Here is a 21,110-nt window from a genome sequence, read left to right as displayed (position 1 = left end):
ACGTGACTGCCATGATTGGTTGTCAAAGCAGTCACATGATCGGAAAGCTACTTGTGATCAGGAGCTTTCGATTAGGGGAGGGATCTCCAGAAGATTGACATCCTCAGCTCTGTTCCTGTGAGCTGTAATTGGGGGTGTCTTTTCCCTCCAATCAGCTCTCAGAACTCTGTCCCCTTTTTTTAACTCTCGGACAAGTTTTATAGATTCAGCACTTTGAATGGCTGTAAAGAAGAGAAGACTGCAGATAAACAGGTACAACTTATGTAGGAGGATTTGTTTCATCTCTGTGTATCACCTGAGGCCAGTCACTCCACTGGAAGGATTTACAACCACTTTAAAGCTGAACTCTGGAGGGAAAAAAAGCATTTTTGTAATTTGCCATGTATAAATAAATAACCTCTAATGATGGGTGTGACATTCCTGACTTCTGCTGCATTTAGAACATTTCTTTCTTTCATTCAGCCCAAACACCAATGTAGCTGCCAAGCTTCCAATACAGAATCTTACAGTCCTGGATCTTCTGAAGTGATCATTGGGGTTCACTCACTGCACACCCCCTCCATTCACAAAATCGTCCTGTTTTCCCTTCACAGAATACAAGGTGAATGAAGGGAGTGCGGATGGATGTCAAAAACTCCTCTTTCTCATGCACAAAACATCTAGCATTGTTTACAAAGAATAAAAACCGCTTTGTGAATGCAGTTGGTGTGGATGATCATCATGCCCCATCCTCCATTCACAAAACATCTTAAATCCTTTGTATCCTGTGAACAGAGCAGATGTGGATGAACATCACACCCATCTCCTTCATTCACAAAACATTTTGCATTCTTTTCACAGAATGCAGGATGTTCTGTGAATGGAGGCAGTGTAGATGAACACCACAATCTCCATTCCTTAAATAATAGAATGCATTGCATTTTGTGCAGATAATGCAAAAAGTTTTGTGAATGGAGGAGCAGGGGCAGACTGACAACTCATGGGGCCCCCCGGGCAATAGGGGATCATGGGGCCCCTGTGTCCTTGCCCAAACTCAAAAAAGCCTATTAAAAAGGTATCAGGGGCATCTCATGGGGCCCCCTACTGACCCCGGGCCCTCAGGCAGTGCCCGAGTTTCCAAATGGTCAGTCCGCCCCTGTGGAGGAGGTGTACAGTGAGGGATGCACTATAATTAGTGTAGTAAAGCCTGGACTGTAAGATTCTGTGCTGGAAGTTTGGAGGTTACATTTGTGTCCTGGCTGGACGAAAGTAAGGCCGGCCATAGATTATGCAATTTTCTTTCCTTCAACTACAGGTTGCTTGTTTCCCCCATCAACAAACGCTGTGTTGATGAGGGAATCCCTCCTGCTGCTCTATTGTATTTTCACAGCGGAAAGTTTCTTTGCCATCAGAATACAATGATCACTGCTGACAGTGATAAAAAACAAACAAAAAAACAGATTTATCAACTTCAGTACAACCAGCCTGCACATACATGGATCAAAATTCAGCAGGTTCAGCAGGACTTTCAATCCATATTGAAAGGGAAGATGGACGGGCAATGTACCATCAAATCTTGGGTGAGAACCTTCTTCCCTCAGCCAGGGCATTGAAAATGGGTCGTGGATGGGTGTTCCAGTATAAAAATGACTCAAAACACACGGCCAAGGCAACAAAGGAGTGGCTCAAGAAGAAGCACATTAAGGTCCTGGAGTGGCCTAGCCAGTCTCCAGACCGTAATCCGATTGAAAATCTATGGAGGGAGCTGAAAGTTCGAGTTGCCAAATGTCAGCCACCAAACCTTAATGACTTGGAGAGGATCTGCCAAGAGGAGTGGGCCAAAATCCCTCCTGAGATGTGTGCAAACCTGGTGGCCAACTACAGGAAACGTCTGACCTCTGTGATTGCCAACAAGGGATTTGCCACCAAGTACTAAGTCATGTTTTGTGAAGGGGATCAAATACTTATTTCCCTCATGAACATGCAAATCAGTCATCATTTGTTAGACATGCATTTCTGCTGAATTTGTTTTGTTGCTATTCTGTCTCTCAGTGTTACAATACACTTACCATTCGATTTTTAGACCGATCATTTCTTTGTGAGTGTGCAAACATTCAAAATCAGCAGGGGATCAAATATTTATTCCCTTCACTGTATGATGATATGGTCCATTGTTCTAAACTACAAGCACTTGTATTATACAGAGATGGATTCACTGCACAAACTATTTATGCAGTTGAATTATACCAGAAAAAAGGCATTCTAGTAAAAGTCAGAAGGTGGTTTTCATCTCAATTTTGGCCAGATTTGGATGCAATGTAAGGAATCCAAGAGATACTTAAAAAAAATGCTACTAGTCCATCAGCCAGTTTGGATAGGATAAGGTTGGTATTGGGCAGGGGTGGACTGACGATTTGGAAACTCGGGCACTGCCCGAGGGCCCAGGGTCAGTAGAGGGCCCCATGAGATGCCCCTGGTACCTTTTTCATAGGCTTTTTTGAGTTTGGGAAAGGACACAGGGGCCCCATGATCCCCTAATGCCCGGGGGCCCCATGGGTTGTCAGTCCGCCCCTGGCATTGTGGTTATATGCTTGCCTTCTATCTTTCTATAAACATGCACTTTATGCAATATGAATATAAATGTATCTGCAGCTATAATTTGATTAAAAAAAACAATAAAGTAGCAGTTGACTGGAATAATGTCTTATTTCCCACCACCCTACAATGTCTGTAAGTAAGGCATTAAAAAAAAAGAATAGATCAAGTCTCCATTGTGACCTCTATGATCCCCATTGCTTTGATTTGAATACTTCTGTGTAATGTCCCCATTGGGGTCCCTGAAGTTCGGAAGCTTATCACTGCTGAAATAGCTTCTTCTTTAGGGTTTATAGCCTAAAACAATGCAAGCCATGAATCAGTTCACGATGGTACATGTCCCTCAACAATGTGATAATGTAAATTGGAAATGCCAAGGCATTAATATGCTAGCCCTATGATGCGAGGGAAATGTTTCGTATTATGTGCTCCAAAAAGGCCTCCATCTTGGGTTCTGAACTCCACTATAACCTCATCCAGTACTCCATTTTCCTAATAAAATGTTTATTGCCTTGCACTGATGATGTGTGTTCTCTATCTCCAGACAGGAACATACCGTATAGTAACTGAGGAGGAACAGTCCCTCCGTGCCAAGTTGGAACGCCTGACAACCAAAGACCATGGTCCAGTGTTTGGCAAATGTGAGAAGCTTCCAGAACACACAGTGCAGAAGGTAAGCAGGCTATAGGTGAAAAATAATAATAAAACATGAACCATTAGAGTCGACTTATAAACAAAACACAAGAAATTGGACTGTGAAAAAATTGTGAAGCTGCCCATGGTGACCAGTCAGATTAAATATCTAACCAATCACCTGGAGTAACTTCTTCCTTATTCACAATCTCTTGTATTATTTTTTATTTATAAAGACCCCCTAATAGTAGATCATTGCATATCTAATACCTGATCTGCTCTAATATAAGATTTAAAGGATTGTACGCTCCTTGAGGGTTAGGGACTGATGTGAATGTACAATATATATGTAAAGCGCTGCGTAAATTGACGGCACTATATAAGTACCTATAATAAATAAATAAAGGATATGTTCACCTTTTAACAAAAAGTAATAAATGCACTTTTTTTGCAGGTAAAAAAATGTGCATTTACTATTTTTTGTTTTGAGAGCCTGGAAATCATTGCACCAGCGATCAGCAGATGGTAGGTGTCATGCAGGTCTCCTGCAGACTGTCTGTGTAATCTGTCTGCTCATACCTCATACAGGCAAGCAGATGCACTCTTACAGGAGGAATCAATCAACTACCAGAGTGCTCAACAGCATCATGGTAGGTAGCCGCAAAAGCTGTTGGAACTTGTAGTTTTTCCCATTCACAGAAGTTCCCCCACCAGCTGTCACAATGGGGAAGCAGGGGCTGGTACTTTTGTAACATGTTGCACCCTATGGGTGTAACACGTAACATGTTGCGAAAGTTGAACTTGTCCTTTGAAGCCCCATTCCAGACCAGGGGCGGACTGACCATTTGGAAACTTGGGCACTGCCCGAGGGCCCAGGGTCAGTAGGGGGCCCCATGAGATGCCCCTGGTACCTTTTTCATAGGCTTTTTTGAGTTTGGGCAAGGACACAGGGGCCCCATGAACCCCTATTGCCCGGGGGCCCCATGAGTTGTCAGTCCGCCCCTGCTCCAGACAGAAAACATACATTTGTCCCGCCGCACTGCAAGGGTTACATTTTTGCCTAATCATAGATGAATAAGGTGTAATACTTCCCTCTGGCAGGATTCCTCCATCCTGTATGGCCGGCTAACAAAGCCTCTTCTCTTCAGCACTGCAGCCTGAGGTCCCATGCTAACATGGTCTTGCATTGTATGTGCGGATGGCGAGGACTCTCACACAAACCCCAAGGATCAGGGAGAAGAGCTGAGAGCCAAAGCAAAGAGTAAGATTAGTATCACACCCTATTCCTCTATGCCTAGACTAATGCAGGCCATAGATGGGGTTGAAATCTGAAGATTTTTCGGCCGACATTAAAATCGTCAGATATTCGTGCCGTGTACGGGTCATTTCGTCGTCCGTTTTTCGTGTTTTTTGCTCTTTTGGATTATCGGTCATGCTGGAAAATTTTTGTTAAACGACCGATTTTCATCTCATTGATGGTCAAACCGAACGATTTTCCAAACGATAAATATATGCGCATGTGCGGTGACCTGGAAAGAAAAGAAGTTTCTCACGAATGAAATTTATTTTTTTAAGGTCAAACGTTCTAGCATACTTCTTCATTAGCTTTGTGTGTGATGTACAGAAGAACATGGATCCTCTATGTTTATTGCACTGTGCTGTAGTACCCCACAAATTAATGAATTTATGTTCATTATCAACATCTATTAAACTTTATATATATACACAAAAAATAACAGTCATATACTTTTAAAGCAGCATAGCTTTATTGACACATTTTGTCATTATCCAAAGCAGTTGTTTTTTAACCTCCTTAGCGGTATTCCCTAGTGTTGCTCGGGGTAAAATTTCAATACCAAGAGCGGTAACCCCGAGCTACACTCAGGCTTACCATGCGGCGTTGCTCAGGGGGTCCCTGCAGCACTTACCTTGTCCTTCGCTCCCGTGATGTGTCCCCTGCAGCGTCCCCGGCCATCTCCTCCGGCCGATGCCGGCATCCGGCTTCTGTGTTCCGGTCCCTGTGACGTCAGAACGTACGGGCGCCGGAACCGGCAGGAAATTTGAAATTTTTAAAAATGTCATTTTTGCTGTCATTGCTTGATTCAATGCATTTCACATACATTTTGTCTCTACTGCTTTGTCCTGCGCCCTGCCTGCATTTTGACTGTTCTTTCTGCCTGGAAACTTAGAAAAGTCCATGGCGTACAAAGAGCGTCCCTTTACGTCAAAAGCGGTTTTAGAACAGCGATAGTAAATCAGAACCACTTGCAGAATTGAGTGATTGAAATGATTTGTGGGGAAATTCGTCATCAGACACTGAAAACAATTTTGCGACTTTGCTCAGCGATGTGCGAATTTGCCTCTGTATTTCAAATTTCATTGTTTTTGGTTTGATTATATTATTGAATTAAATGTATTATTATTATATTATTATTTTTTATGATTATTTATTAAATTAGAATTTATGATTTTGTGTTTCAAATTTTATCCTACCCGGGATGTTTACTAGACTCTTGTTCGTACAGATTTCAGTGAGTTATTCCTAAAAATTACAGCCTACAATAAAAACTACATATTTCCATGCAAAAAAATGGTACCGCTTTCAGCACAAAAAATCGGAAAGAATCATACCGCCGAGGAGGTTAATCATCTATTATGTTAATAAAAATATTACTGTTTTTTTTACAATATAAAATGTGAAGTGTACATTGTATAAATATATTTATAGACAAATATTGTTTAATGGTACAGATCTTCAATAAAGAAGACATAATAAACAGCATCCACAATGTGTGCAATCACATTGTAGTCGTCACATACATTATACAATACCCTCAAGTACGAACGACACGTTGCTGATGTCTACTTCCGTCAGGTAACGTAGAGAGGGAGGGCCGCAAAGGTCACAAAATCACATCATTTCCAGTTAGAGGTTACAATTTTCGAGACTTTATCCGCCGATTTTCGTAATAATTGGTGGTCACTTTGGCTTTCAGATCTACTGATATTTCGTTTATCGGAAGAAAAATCGGGAGATTTTAAACACATCTATGGCCTGCATTAAAATGATTCTAAAGGTTCATTTAAAAAAAAAAAATAACAAACATTAAATTTACCTTCTCTGTGCAAAGGCTTTGCACAGAGCATCCCCAATCTTCTTCTCCTTAGGTCATCCCTCTTGACCAGTGCCCTCCATAACAAGCCGCTTGCTATGGGGACACTCATGCTTGCTCGTTCCCAAGCTCTGCTCTATGCATCCATAAGACACATGGAGCTGGGGTCAGCCCTGCCCCCAACTTTCTCCACCAACTGGCTGTGATTGACAGCTTTGAGCTTTGGGAGCCAATGGCTCCTGATGCTGTGTCTCAGCCAATGAGGAGCAAGAGACCTAGGACTAGCGAGGCTCCTGTGCACATTGCTGGATCAAGATGGGGCTCAGGTAAGTATTGGGGGGGGGGGCTGTGAGGGGAGCAGCACACAGAAGATTTTTTAGCTTCATGCACAGAATGAAGATAAAAAACCTTCAGCCTTCACCACCACTTTAATGAGTATTTAACCCTTGCAGTGTGGCAGGGCCCAACTGCATAGGTAGTTTTTTTTTTTGTTACAAATTTCGGAGTTTGGATTTAACCACTTGCAGTCCGCCTGCTGTTCATAAACGGCAGGGCAGTGGCACTCTAGGGGCGGGTTGCCATTCATAAACGGCACCCGCCTTTTCTAGCTGTGCGCGCTCCCTGGGAGTGCGCAGCACCGCAATCCGGTGCCCGCTGTGTCCTGCGGACACAGTGAAACACCGATCGTCGGACGGGACCTCGGTCCCGATCATGTGATCACTGATTGGCCAATCAGTGATCACATGCAAAGTAGTAAGCAAGATGTCACTTGTGACATCATTGCTTACTACGTGTGAAATCTGTGAATGATCACAGAGGTCACATGGTACAAGGCTATTCACAACAGCCATGTATCATGTGACAAGGTGTGACCAATCACAGCTCACTCAGTATTTCTCAATGGCTGTAAGAATGCAGACAGAGAGAAAGAGAAATGATTGCTTTTACATCCTATATGGGTGTAAAAGCAATCACTGTACAAAAAAAAAAAAAAAAAATCTTCATCACCCCCCACAAGTAGTACAGTGTCACCATGGTGACACTGTACTGCTAGTTTGACAGTATGTAAAAAAAAAAAAAAAAAACCCACAATAATAATATAAAAAAATAAAATGAAAATGTAAAAAAAATGTTTAAAAATTATAATTTTTGGTTATGAACTAATTTGGCTTATTTATTTTTTTCTAAAAATATAACGGAATACATTTTGGTCAAGATTTATGATGAAAGATTATTTATTTGCAAAATTTTATAAGAAAAACACTTTTTTTCAAAATTTTTGGACATTTTCATTTACATAGCAAAAAAAATAAAAATCCCAGCGGTGAATAAATACCACCAAAATAATGCTTTATCTGTCTCAAAAAAATGGTAAAAAATTCATATGGGTACAGTATTGCATGACCGTGCAATTGTCATTCAAAGTGTGATAGTGCTGAAAGCTGAAAATTGCCCTGGACAGGAAGGGGGTAAAAGTGTCCGGACAGGAAGTGGTTAAGGTGACAGGACGGTGATGTCACTCTTTCCACCTCGTTCAATCAGAGAATGCTATACATTCATTCAGGAAATGCAAAGCATTCTCTAAATCAGCGGTTCTCAACCTGGGGGTCGCGACCCCTTTGGGGGTCGAACGACCATTTCCCAGGGGTCGCCTAAGACCATCGGAAAACACATATTTCCGATGGTCTTAGGAACCGAGACACCGCTCCTCTGACTCAGTCGATGTGTGGGCGGGATGACACGCTGCCCTGTCACCTGGCCACACCTCCGGGATCCCTCAACAACTCCGCCTCCTCGCCCCTGATTGGCCACCGGAACTGTAGCTCAGGAGAGGCACACAGGCGGCCAATCACCGGCGAGGAGGTGGAGCTTGGAGAGGAGGAGCCGAGCGGCAGCGCGCGTAGATCTAAGAAGATCGAGGGAACTGCCGGAGTAAGTGAAGAGGAGAGCGGCCAGAGAAGGAAGACAGCTGACAGGTAAGTGAGAGAGCGAGCCCAGGCTGGAGCAGGGGTCAGCAAGGTAAGTATCATTGGTGTCAGTGGGAGGAATAGTGCCCCATCATTTGTGTGACTAATACCAACAATGGGGCACTATTTCTCCCACTGACACCAATGATGGGGCACTATTTCCTCCCCCCCCGCACTGACACCAATGATGGGGCACTATTCCTCCCCCCCACTGACACCAACGATGGGGCACTATTCCTCCCCCCCACAGACACCAACGATGGGGCACTATTCCTCCCCCCACTGACACCAAGAATGGGGCACTATTCCCCCCCCTGACCCCAAAGATGGGGCACTATTTCCCCCTCCACCACACTGACATCAATGATGGGGCACTATTCCTCCCACTGACACCAATGATGGGGCACTATTCCTCCCACTGACACCAATGATGGGGCACTATTCCCCCCACTGACACCAATGATGGGGCACTATTCCCCCCACTGACACCAATGATGGGGCACTATTCCCCCCACTGACACCAATGATGGGGCACTATTCCCCCCCACTGACACCAATGATGGGGCACTATTCCCCCCCACTGACACCAATGATGGGGCACTATTCCCCCCCACTGACACCAATGATGGGGCACTATTCCCCCCCACTGACACCAATGATGGGGCACTATTCCCCCCACTGACACCAATGATGGGGCACTATTCCCCCCACTGACACCAATGATGGGGCACTATTCCCCCCACTGACACCAATGATGGGGCACTATTCCCCCCACTGACACCAATGATGGGGCTCTATTCCCCCCACTGACACCAATGATGGGGCACTATTCCCCCCACTGACACCAATGATGGGGCACTATTCCCCCCACTGACACCAATGATGGGGCACTATTCCCCCCACTGACATTAATGATGGGGCACTATTCCCCCCACTGACACCAATGATGGGGCACTATTCCCCCCACTGACACCAATGATGGGGCACTATTCCTCCCACTGACACCAATGATGGGGCACTATTCCCCCCACTGACACCAATGATGGGGCACTATTCCTCCCACTGACATTAATGATGGGGCACTATTCCCCCCACTGACACCAATGATGGGGCACTATTCCTCCCACTGACACCAATGATGGGGCACTATTCCTCCCACTGACACCAATGATGGGGCACTATTCCTCCCACTGACACCAATGATGGGGCACTATTCCTCCCACTGACACCAATGATGGGGCACTATTCCTCCCACTGACACCAATGATGGGGCACTATTCCTCCCACTGACACCAATGATGGGGCACTATTCCTCCCACTGACACCAACGATGGGGCACTATTCCCCCCACTGACACCAACGATGGGGCACTATTCCTCCCACTGACACCAATGATGGGGCACTATTCCCCCCACTGACACCAATGTTGGGGCACTATTCCCCCCACTGACACCAATGTTGGGGCACTATTCCCCCCACTGACACCAACGTTGGGGCTCTATTCCTCCCACTGACACCAACGATGGGGCACTATTCCCCCCACTGACACCAACGATGGGGCACTATTCCCCCCACTGACACCAACGATGGGGCACTATTCCCCCCACTGACACCAACGATGGGGCACTATTCCCCCCACTGACACCAACGATGGGGCACTATTCCCCCCACTGACACCAACGATGGGGCACTATTCCCCCCACTGACACCAACGATGGGGCACTATTCCCCCCACTGACACCAACGATGGGGCACTATTCCCCCCACTGACACCAACGATGGGGCACTATTCCCCCCACTGACACCAACGATGGGGCACTATTCCCCCCACTGACACCAACGATGGGGCACTATTCCCCCCACTGACACCAACGATGGGGCACTATTCCCCCACTGACACCAACGATGGGGCACTATTCCCCCCACTGACACCAACGATGGGGCACTATTCCTCCCACTGACACCAACGATGGGGCACTATTCCCCCCACTGACACCAACGATGGGGCACTATTCCCCCCACTGACACCAACGATGGGGCACTATTCCCCCCACTGACACTAACGATGAGGCACTATTCCCCCCACTGACACCAACGATGGGGCACTATTCATCCCACTGACACCAACGATGGGGCACTATTCATCCCACTGACATCAGTGATGGGGCACTACTCCTTCCACTGACACCAATGATGTGGCACTATTCCTCCTACTGCAAAATTACAGTTATGAAGTAGCAACGAAAATAATTTTATGGTTGGGGGTCACCACAACATGAGGAACTGTATTAAGGGGTTGCGGCATTAGAAAGGTTGAGAACCACTGCTCTAAATGGAGCCTGTGTTGAGCTATCAACCTCCTGTGGTCAGAATGTAGCATGGCAGCCACTTCCCATGGGATCCAGAAGCAAGTGGCGATCACTGGAGTAGAGGTGTCTACTTCGGTGATTTTCAGCTTCAGGGCCATCGGCCAGGTATGGAATATACATAGTTACATTGGTCCAAGCTGGACAAGTGTAACTTTGTATCAAATATCCATATCTGGAATTCATCTTTAATCCATAGCTTATCACTAGACAAGTGCAAATCATTTTGCTTTGGTTCATTTTTCGGTTGAAAATTTCATCTTCATCCGAATTTCCAAATGGACACAGAAACACGTCAACAAATCCGAAAAAAGTCATAAGGAAATTAACAAATGCATTTGTTTAATTTGTTTCATTCAGATGCTGTCACATGATGTGATAATAGTTCAGGCCCATGAGGAAATGAATTCAATTTTCAAATTCATGCGATAATTCGGATTCAGATAACAAATGGATCCAAATTTCGTTCCATTTGTTCATTTGGATGCACATGACACCAGTCGATATTGTCCAATCAGCTCATGCCATTTCTCTTGGTCGGTTGGACTAACGTCTGATAATATCAAATCCTTCCAATTAAAATCCATCCAATTTGATAATATGTAGAATATATAGCAATCTCCTGGAAAAACTGCAAAATTTTTTTAATCCACCCAGACCAGCAAATATATGTAGCAAATGCTTAAGATACGAAATGAATTCCGGTTCAACATAATGAATATGATTGCACACAATTCTTCAATGAACGAACGCATCCAAAATGAAATGAAAATGTCCGGCGTGCCAATGTCTAGTAATCACTGATATGAACAAATTTTATCAAAACCTCCAGATTGTTGCCAATATTGTGGCTAAATTAAAAAACTCTTTATTTTTAATCTGCCCTGATCATGAACAATATAACTGCTGAAAGAATTGTGTAAAATGTTTACATGGAGCATCCTTTGACAATTCTATAACTTTTATCACAAATAACCAAAAACAATAGTAACAGTTTTGTTTGCAAAGCTATACATGTCTATAGATCCCATCTGTAGCAGTATGGAGCAGAATGATTTTATTATGTATGGTTCATGTTTTTTTAAATGTATTCTTTATGTAAGGCTAAAGATGAATTAAATGAGACAGATGAAAAGAAAGAATCAGCAGTGAAAGAGCTGCAGTCAATAGTAAAGGAGAAAGCCAACTCTGGAGATGACCTCTGTAAAGCTGTAGCAGAGAAGGTGGCCGGGAAAGGAGAAACTTTCTTTCTGCGATTTATACGGGCAAGAAAATATGATATCAGCCGAGCTTATGACCTTCTGAAAGGTAAGGATAATATTCGTCTGAGAAGCTGAATTGTGATCACTAAACTCAGGGTCGTGGATAAGGGGGGTGCCACAAGTCCTCCTTTAGGTGGTCCAGACCAGCAGGGGGGCCCAGGAAGTTGGGTGCAGGGGCAGACTGACAACTCATGGGGCCCCGGGCAATAGGGGATCATGGGGCCCCTGTGTCCTTGCCCAAACTCAAAAAAGCCTATGAAAAAGGTACCAAGGGCATCTCATGGGGCCCCCTACTGACCCCGGGCCCTCAATAGGGGATCATGGGGCCCCTGTGTCCTTGCCCAAACTCTACAAAACCTATGAAAAAGGTACAAGGGGCATCTCATGGGGCCCCCTACTGACCCCAGGCTCTCGGGCAGTACCCGAGTTTCCAAATGGTTAGTCCGCCCCTGCTTGGGTGACTAAGATGTAGGCAGGGAGGGTGATAGGAACAGCGAAGGGGCGATTACTGGAACCGATCCCCTCTACAGCTCTTTCTGCAGCAGCTGAAAGCTGACTTCTTCTCCTCTCCCTCCCGTTGGCTTTCAGCTGCAGCAGAGAGAGCCATACAGGGGATCGTTGTTATATGAATGTGTAAAGGATAATGAGTCAAACAATACTACAATATAAGTATAATATTATTAAGGTGCAAACGGTGGTATTCTACCACAGGTAAGTGGTTAGAAGGTAAGTCAGTGAGAATAAATCCAAAATGTAGACTTGTAGATCATATCAGATCTTAATTCTAGGAGTTCAGTTCCTTATAATCGGTGATGTGATGAAAACATAAGAAATAAGTGAATTGCGCACTCACCAGAAGTGCGCTATCAAAACGCATTTGAGATCATAATCGTCTCATCAGGTCAGCCAGGACAATTGCTTCCAGGTATGGTCAGGTTCCTGCGCCTGTGCCTTTAAGGACCCCTCAAATGGTATCACAGTTTCAGGACACTTCTAACTTTTCATTTTGCGCTCTCCTTGCCCTATTACTCCACCAGAGAGAAGAAGAGAGGGAGGGTGGTGGCCAAGGAGTGTTGATTGTGTGGTGAGAAGAGGGCTATTAAGATTCTTGTGACTCTATCCCACAATGGACAAAGATATAGAGTTTCTTTAAGTCGTTCTCTGCATGTTACCTAAAAACAAACTTCATTCCCTCCTAAACTCCCAGGTTTTAACTCTAAGTCATAATCAATGTTATTCTGTAAATTGTTTCCATTCAAATAATGGCTTCTCTGTTAGGGATCCGGGTATGACCAGAAATGTGTGGACTGACACAGGGAAGTAGCAGGCTTCAGGAACACAGGCGTAGTCAAGGCTGGAGAGGTGGAATGGTCAGGCGGGCCGTAAGGTACTGTCAGGCACCGCCCGGCAGGATCTCTAGTGACCCACAGACCAGGATTCCCCAGGGCGCGGAGTCTAAGCCCCAGTCTGCCTTTTCACCAAAGCCCCTGATGGTGGGGATGGACTTGGCGCAGGACTGAGACCAGGTCGCGGCCCCTGAGTGCACCCAACTGTGGTAGAGGGGTCCGCCGAGGGTATGTACTGGGGGAAAGCCTGATGTAAAGGGGCTGGCAGGTTTGGACAGTAGTGACTGGATCCGTGCGGGATAGATGGATCGTCTGGGTAGCGTCAGGCGTAGTCAGGCAGGCCAGGTCAGCAACGTGCGGGCAGTGAGGTACCGAAGGAGCAGTCAGAGAATAGTCAGGGTCACAAGCCGGGTTCAGTAACTCACGGGCAGCGCGGTACAGAGGATCAGGCAGAAGGATGGTCAGGCAAGCCAGGGGTTCAACAATAGACGGTCAGCAGAGGTCCGGATCAAAGCAGGGTCAGCAACTAGGCAGATAGGCAGGAACACAGGATACCAGGTACAGGGGCTCATGGGAAACATACACCAAGGCACTGATCACAGCCCTGGTCATTCCTTAAATACACCTCCTGCAATCAGCCCCAGGTGTTGGCTGACTGCAGGAGTGAGCTTCTAGCTGCTGAGAGCACCTGCTGGTCAGCCCTGGTACTGCAGCCCACACGGTAGGTGAGTCCCACCACCAGTGCTGAGTCCATTCCTGACATTCTCTGTAAGAACACAGCTTAATATAGAAGTTCACCTTTCTGACCATGCATCGTGTTACAACCACATGGTCTGAATCTTTAGCCACCTAAACTATCTCCAATTTCAGAGTCCTGGGGGTTCTTGTCCCCATCGCCTCCTGTCATTATTCAAATTTCGGATGACTGTGTGTGGCTCCGTCCATACAGCTGTGTGATTTATGTACAGAGATCTACAAATAGAGGGACTACAAGACCCAACTGTCACTGTGGCAGATGGACTCTATGATCTCAATGGAACATGAGTGTGGTGATGTCACTACACTTCTAGTCTATTGATACTCCCTCTAGCCCTGTAACTGAAGGTCCATACCTTGGTACAGACCTGTGGCTGGATGAAGAGTCTCCAGGAACCAGAACATTGTCTGCGATCCACTAATCAATTCTATGCAGGTTTCAATGCAAAGGAAAAATTCTAAATGTAATTTTTTTTTTATTAATCAGTATGGTTGCATTTATTATTTTTTTGCAAAAGGTGGACTTGGCCTTTAAAATAATTAAATATATGACCATTAGATGGCACTAATGTACCAGCATAAAACTACAACATCTGGTAGCGGCTTAATGCTGCAGTTCTCCAAAATGACATTTTAGAGAACATACTGAGTCTAGAAGGTTTATAATGATCTGTTTTATTCTACGCGTTGTCATTTTTGTTTTTTTTGTGTGGAGAAAGTCAGAATGCTCGGCAATATTGGATTTGTAGACAATGACACAAGCACTGCCCGTGTATATCCTATGTAGTGGAAAACAAACCATTTTGTGTACGTGAAATTGTTAACCTTACTGGCCCATAGGAAAGGTTTGGTTGGGCCTCAGTTACACATTTTCAGGAATAATGCAAAGGTCGTCTGTCTGCAATGGTCTGGGGAGATAATCCATGTGTATCCTGGAAAAAAAAACACCAAGCACACCACATGTGATGCGGAACGTGTAAAATCCAAGTGTATTGTAACACTGTAAATGATAAACTCCCCTTCCTGTTGTGATGAAGTCATGCCATGTGCATGTGATCGCGGCACAGATAGGCTAAGGCTTAGCTAATGAAACAGATTAACTGCCTTGTGATCTTTTCATCCATTAGCAATGCTTGTGGTTTTTCTGGTGCATAACACAGGCAGAATTAATATCACTTGTACAGAAATTGATAGACTGGGTCCCTGGTGCCCGACCTGTAGCCTGGAGGCTGGAGGAGCATTGTGCATACCTTGGGGCCTCTGTTGACAGCAGTTTTTAATGTATAGAGAAGGGATAATGAATTAAAATTCAAGGAGGTCTGGTTGCTAAAATGTTCTTCCAGCTGAGGTCCAAATCTCTCTTTTCAAGTGAAAGAAAATAGAACCACCTTACATCAGAGTACCTCTTAGTTTAATTACTCAGAGTACCCCCTCCCCTTTATCAGGTGTCCCTATCATAGTACTCCCTTAAATCAGGTGTCCCCATCAGAATGCCCCCATACATCAGGTGTCCCCATCAGAATGACCCCATACATCAGGTGTCCCTATCAGTGTCCCCCTTTACATCAGGTGTCCCCATCAGAATGCTCCCTTACATCAGGTGTACCCATCAGAGTGCCCCTTTACATCAGGTGTCCCCATCAGAATGACCCCATACATCAGGTGTCCATATCAGTGTGCACCCTTACATCAGGTGTCCCCATCAGAGTGCCCCTTTACATCAGGTGTCCCCATCAGAGTGCCCCTTTACATCAGGTGTCCCCATCAGAGTGCACCCTTACATCAGGTGTCCCCATCAGAGTGCACCCTTACATCAGGTGGCCCCATCAGAGTGCACCCTTACATCAGGTGTCCCCATCAGAGTGCCCCTTTACATCAGGTGTCCCCATCAGAGTACTCCCCTATATCAGGTGTCCCCATCAGAGTGTTCCCTTACATAAGGTGTGCCCATCAGAATGACCCCATACATCAGGTGTCCCTATCAGAGTGCACCCTTATATCAGGTGTGCCCATCAGAGTGCCCCTTTACATCAGCTGTCCCCATCAGAGTGCACCCTTACATCAGGTGTCCCTATCAGTGTGCCCCCTTACATCAGGTGTCCCCATCAGAGTGCTCCCTTACGACAGGTGTGCCCATCAGAATGACCCCATACATCAGGTGTCCCTATCAGTGTGCCCCTTACATCAGGTGTCCCAATCAGAGTGCTCCCTTACATCAGGTGTCCATATCAGAATGACCCCATATATCAGGTGTCCATATCAGTGAGCACCCTTACATCAGGTGTCCCCATCAGAGTGCCCCTTTACATCAGGTGTCCCCATCAGAGTGCTCCCTTACATCAGGTGTCCCCATCAGAGTGCCCCTTTACATCAGGTGTCCCCATCAGAGTGCTCCCTTACATCAGGTGTCCCCATCAGAGTGCACTCTTACATCAGGTGTACCCATCAGAGTGCCCCTTTGCATCAGGTGTCCCCATCAGAGTGCCCCCATACATCAGGTGTCCCCATCAGAGTGCCCCCATACATCAGGTGTCCCCATCAGAGTGCTCTCTTACATCAGGTGTCCCCATCAGAGTGCCCCCATACATCAGGTGTCCCCATCAGAGTGCACCCTTACATCAGGTGTCCCCATCAGAGTGCCGCCTTACATCAGGTGTCCCCATCAGAGTGCACCCTTACATCAGGTGTCCCCATCAGAGTGCACCCTTACATCAGGTGTCCCCATCAGAGTGCACCCTTACATCAGGTGTCCCCATCAGAGTGCACCCTTACATCAGGTGTCCCCATCAGAGTGCTCCCTTACATCAGGTGTCCCCATCAGAGTGCCCCCATACATCAGGTGTCCCCATCAAAGTGCTCCCATACATCAGGTGTCACCATACATGAGGTCCACCCATCAGTGTGCCCTCATATCAGGTGTCCCCATCAAGGTGCCCCCTTACATCAGGTGTCCCCATCAGGATGCATCAGATTTCCCCCATTAGAGTGTCCTCATACATCAGATTCCCCCATCAGAGTCTCACTACAGATCAGTATAGTCCATAAAAGCCAGCCGGGGGCAGGAGCTGGGAGAAGAAGCATGTTGCAGGGGGCCGGGAACACACGTGACGTCATTGGTTCCTATCAATCCTAACAACCAATGACTGAAGCTTAATGAAGATCCATCACAGAAGAAAAGTGGGTTGATGGTCTGGACTGGGCTGTCAGTAGGTCCAGATCCGGACCACGGTCCGCCATTTAGTGAAGGCTAATACAGAGTAAGCACAGCACATAGCAAAACTGCTATAGCAATACGTTTGTATTAGGCATATGCAGTACATACAATCACCTAGCAGGTACAGATGACCAAGTATGCGAACAACAAAGATGTACATTCCATTGTTGAATAACAGCAAAGAACATGCATGCATATAGTGCAACAAGCTACACTTAATGCATATAAGAGCTGATTTTCAGAAATACATAAAGGAATACAATATCCAGAATAGAGTAAAAAACGAAAGCTGAGCCAGACCCTGGTGAAAAGAGAGAGGAGGAGGAGGAAAAAAACAACATTTAGGGGATCAAAAAACCCCTTTCTCAAGAACCTCCTACCTAACTTCCCACTGATGCACGACTTTTATTTAAAATGGTTGCCATTGTTAGCTTCTTCCCCCAGCCAGCTGAATGTGACATCACTTCCAAGTCCTGTTTTTGGGAGTGACATCACTAGAGTGGGAGCCAAGAGCGGGAACGCCACCGGGATGGAACACAGGAGGAGTCAGATGTGTGTGAAGATGGGAATAGGATGAAAACAGAGTTGCCAAGCTGGCCGTCTGACAGAGCCTACCCTGCCCAGTGCAGCTGAGAGGTGGTCAGTGACCGCTCCTCCAGATGGGCCACAGTCTGAGGGGGAAATCACTAATGTAAGAGGAAGTGAATACAGTATGGAAAGGGGGGAGTAAGAGGCAGAAATTGTTTATTGATCAAGGAACCCTTGGCAACATATCCAATAAAAAATATTGAAACATTTAATTTCCTCATAAATTTAGGCCAAATGTATTCTGCTACATGTGTTTGGTAAATAAAAATCCCAATAAGTGTATATTGATTGGTTTGTGTGAAAGTTATAGCGTCTACATATATACTGGGATTATTATTATTTTTTTATACTATATGTGTAATGGTGGTGATCAAAGACTTATAGTGGGACAGTGCGGTGGGCAATCTGACACTAACTGACTCTGCATTGGAGGTACACTGACTGTCAGGGACCCCACTGCGGTAGCCTCTAGCACTCCACAGACTGGATTCCCCCAAGGCGCGGAATCTAAGCTCCGACCTGCTTGTTCACCAGGGCCCCTGATGGTGGGGATGGACTTGGAGCAGGCCGAGACCAGGTCGCGGCCCCTGGGTTCACCCAGCTGTGGTAGAAGCACCGTTGGAGGTGAATAGCAGGTGAGAGTCTGATGTGAGGAGGTAACAGGAGCAGCGTCAGGCAAGCCGGGTCGGTAACAGTGGTGGCGGCGTAGTACAAAATCAGCAGGCAGAGGGATAAACAGGTCACAAGCCGGGTTCGTTAGCAGGAGGTCAGAACGTACAGGGTTAAGCAGGAGAATGGTCAGACAAAGCCAGGGATCAGAGCAGGAGACGGACAGCAAATCAGGGTCAGGCAGGTTCGGCAACAAACAATCTACTCACAGGAACTCAGGAACACAGATAAGACTATAGGCACTTGAGCATTGCAAGAGCCGGGTTTAAATAGTCCACCCGACTCCTGACAGGCACTCCTGGGTCCTTGTGCTTGCCTAGCCCGTCATTTGTGACAGGCACGCCTGGGTCCTAGTGCCTGCCTGCCTGTACGTTTTGTCAGGATTCTACGCATGTGCAGATTCGATCGCAGCGGCGATCTTCCCATTCCCTGACATTGCCCCCCCCTTACGGGCAGCCTCCGGATGCCCACCCGATTCCTCCTTTGAGGCTGGTTACGTAGGAATTCCCGCATCAATCTGGGGGCATGGACGTTCTGGGCAGGTTCCCACGAGTTTTCCTCCGGCCCATAGCCTTTCCACTTAATTAAATATTGTACCTGACCACCCCTCCTCCTACAATCCAAAATTGCTTCCACCTCAAATTCCTCCTCCCCGTTGATGTCTATGGCTTCTGGAGGTCTAGACCTGCGGTCTAAAAAGGGGTCTGCAACCACAGGCTTCAACAACGATACATGGAAGACTGGGTGTATCTTGAGGGATTCAGGGAGAGTCAATTTAAACGCTACTTCGTTAACCTTACGTTCTACCTGGAAGGGCCCCACAAACTTGGGTGCCAATTTTCTGGACGGGCAAGTCAGTTTCAGGTTGACCGTTGATAACCAAACCCGATCCCCAGGATGTATAGCCAATTCTCCCTTTCTCCTCCTGTCACAGAACCTTTTACTGTCCTCTTGGGCCTTAGCCATTGTCTCTTGTAGTAGCTTGTTATTGGCAGTGAAGAATTCTAAGGTGTCCTGGGCCGCTGGGACTGAGTTCTCAGGAACCAGGTCTGGCAGGAAGGTAGGGTGAAACCCATAATTAGCGAAAAACGGGGATTGGTTGGTGGCAGAATGATTCGCATTGTTATATGCAAATTCTGCCATTGGTAGAAGTGTCAGCCAGTCATCCTGCAGGAAAGATGTATAGCATCTCAGGTATTGCTCAAGCGTTTGATTAGTTCGTTCTGTCTGCCCGTTTGTCTGGGGGTGATATGCTGACGAGAAAGATAACTTAATCGCCAGCCCCTCACATAATGCTTTCCAGAATCTGGAAGTAAACTGTACTCCACGGTCCGAGACAATCTCTTTTGGCACTCCGTGCAGCCTCACAATCTCTTTGATAAATACTTGGGCTGTTTCGGAAGCTGATGGTGTCTTGGCTAGTGGCAGAAAATGGGCCATTTTAGACAGGCGGTCCACAACCACAAAGATCACAGTGTGGTCTCGTGAGGGTGGCAAGTCAACAATAAAATCTAACGAGATCATACTCCAAGGTCGGTCAGGTATTGGCAGTGGTTTCAATAGGCCCCAGGCCTTGTCTCTGGTGGGTTTGTTTCGGTTACAGACGGGGCAAGATTTCACATATGCTTCACAGTCCTTGGCCATGTTTGGCCACCAAAATGTGCGTCGTGTCAGCTCTAACGTCTTATGTATCCCGAAGTGTCCTGCTAGGGGATGGTCATGACAAAACCCCAACACCAGGGATTGAACCTCCTTGGGTACCACGACCTGTTCCCCTCTCCAAAAGAGACCCTCCTTGTTCAGCAGGGAGACCCCAGGCAGGTCAGGAACCCGGTTGGAGGCCGCCTGCAATTTAGACAGTAGTTCTGACTGTAGCAATAGAAAGCTACCTGCCGGCAGGATGGTGTCTGGCTGGGGCGTCTCCCTAGGATCCTCGAACATCCGAGAAAGGGCATCAGGCTTAGTGTTCTTTGACCCAGGACGATACGTTATGTGAAGACTAAATCTCGCGAAAAACAGTGCCCATCTGGCCTGGCGTGGACGGAGGCGTTTGGCTGTTTTTAAATACTCCAGGTTTTTGTGGTCAGTATAGACCAGAATGGGGTGTAGGGCCCCCTCTAGCAGATAACGCCATTCCTCCAGAGCTGTCTTAATGGCTAATAACTCCCTATCCCCAATATCGTAGTTCCTTTCAGAAGGGGATAGCTTCCTGGAGAAAAAAGCCACTGGATGCATTAGCTCCTTGGTCCCTACCCTCTGTGACAATACTGCTCCAACAGCCACTTCTGATGCGTCTACCTCTAGTATGTAGGGTAGGGATGCGTCAGGGTGGCTCAGAATGGGAGCAGTTGTAAATAGTTTTTTCAATGCGTCAAAAGCTACCTTTGCAGCTGGAGTCCATTGGAAACGAACTCCTACCTTGGTGAGCTGGGTAATGGGCGCTACCAGGCCTGAGAAGTTCTTTATGAGCTTTCTATAAAAATTGGCGAATCCAATAAATCTCTGAACTCCCTTCTTATCCGTGGGGGCAGGCCATTCCAGGATAGCTGAGATTTTTTGTGGGTCCATAGCGATCCCTGTAGTGGAGATTATTAAACCAAGAAATGAAATGCTTTCCTGTTC

At 46.3% G+C, this 21,110-nt stretch overlaps 1 protein-coding gene across 1 annotated transcript in view; it reads left to right on the top strand.

Moving 5' to 3' along the window:
* Positions 1-21,110, top strand: part of RLBP1 (retinaldehyde binding protein 1) — a 91,793-nt gene that overhangs the window by 16,080 nt on the left and 54,603 nt on the right. Inside the window, exons 3-4 of the mRNA XM_089687675.1 lie at positions 3,119-3,247; positions 11,757-11,961. Coding sequence (XP_089543801.1) covers positions 3,119-3,247; positions 11,757-11,961 — 334 coding nt within the window. The remainder of the gene's footprint in view (positions 1-3,118; positions 3,248-11,756; positions 11,962-21,110) is intronic.

This window comes from Staurois parvus, unplaced genomic scaffold, assembly GCF_062004578.1.
Source record: "Staurois parvus isolate SC_StPar_1 unplaced genomic scaffold, SC_StPar_1.0 ptg000432l, whole genome shotgun sequence".
In the NCBI taxonomy this organism is placed as follows: Eukaryota; Metazoa; Chordata; class Amphibia; order Anura; family Ranidae; genus Staurois; species Staurois parvus.
The sequence above is the reverse complement of the archived record's forward strand: the minus strand, read 5'-3'. Positions and strand labels throughout refer to the sequence as shown.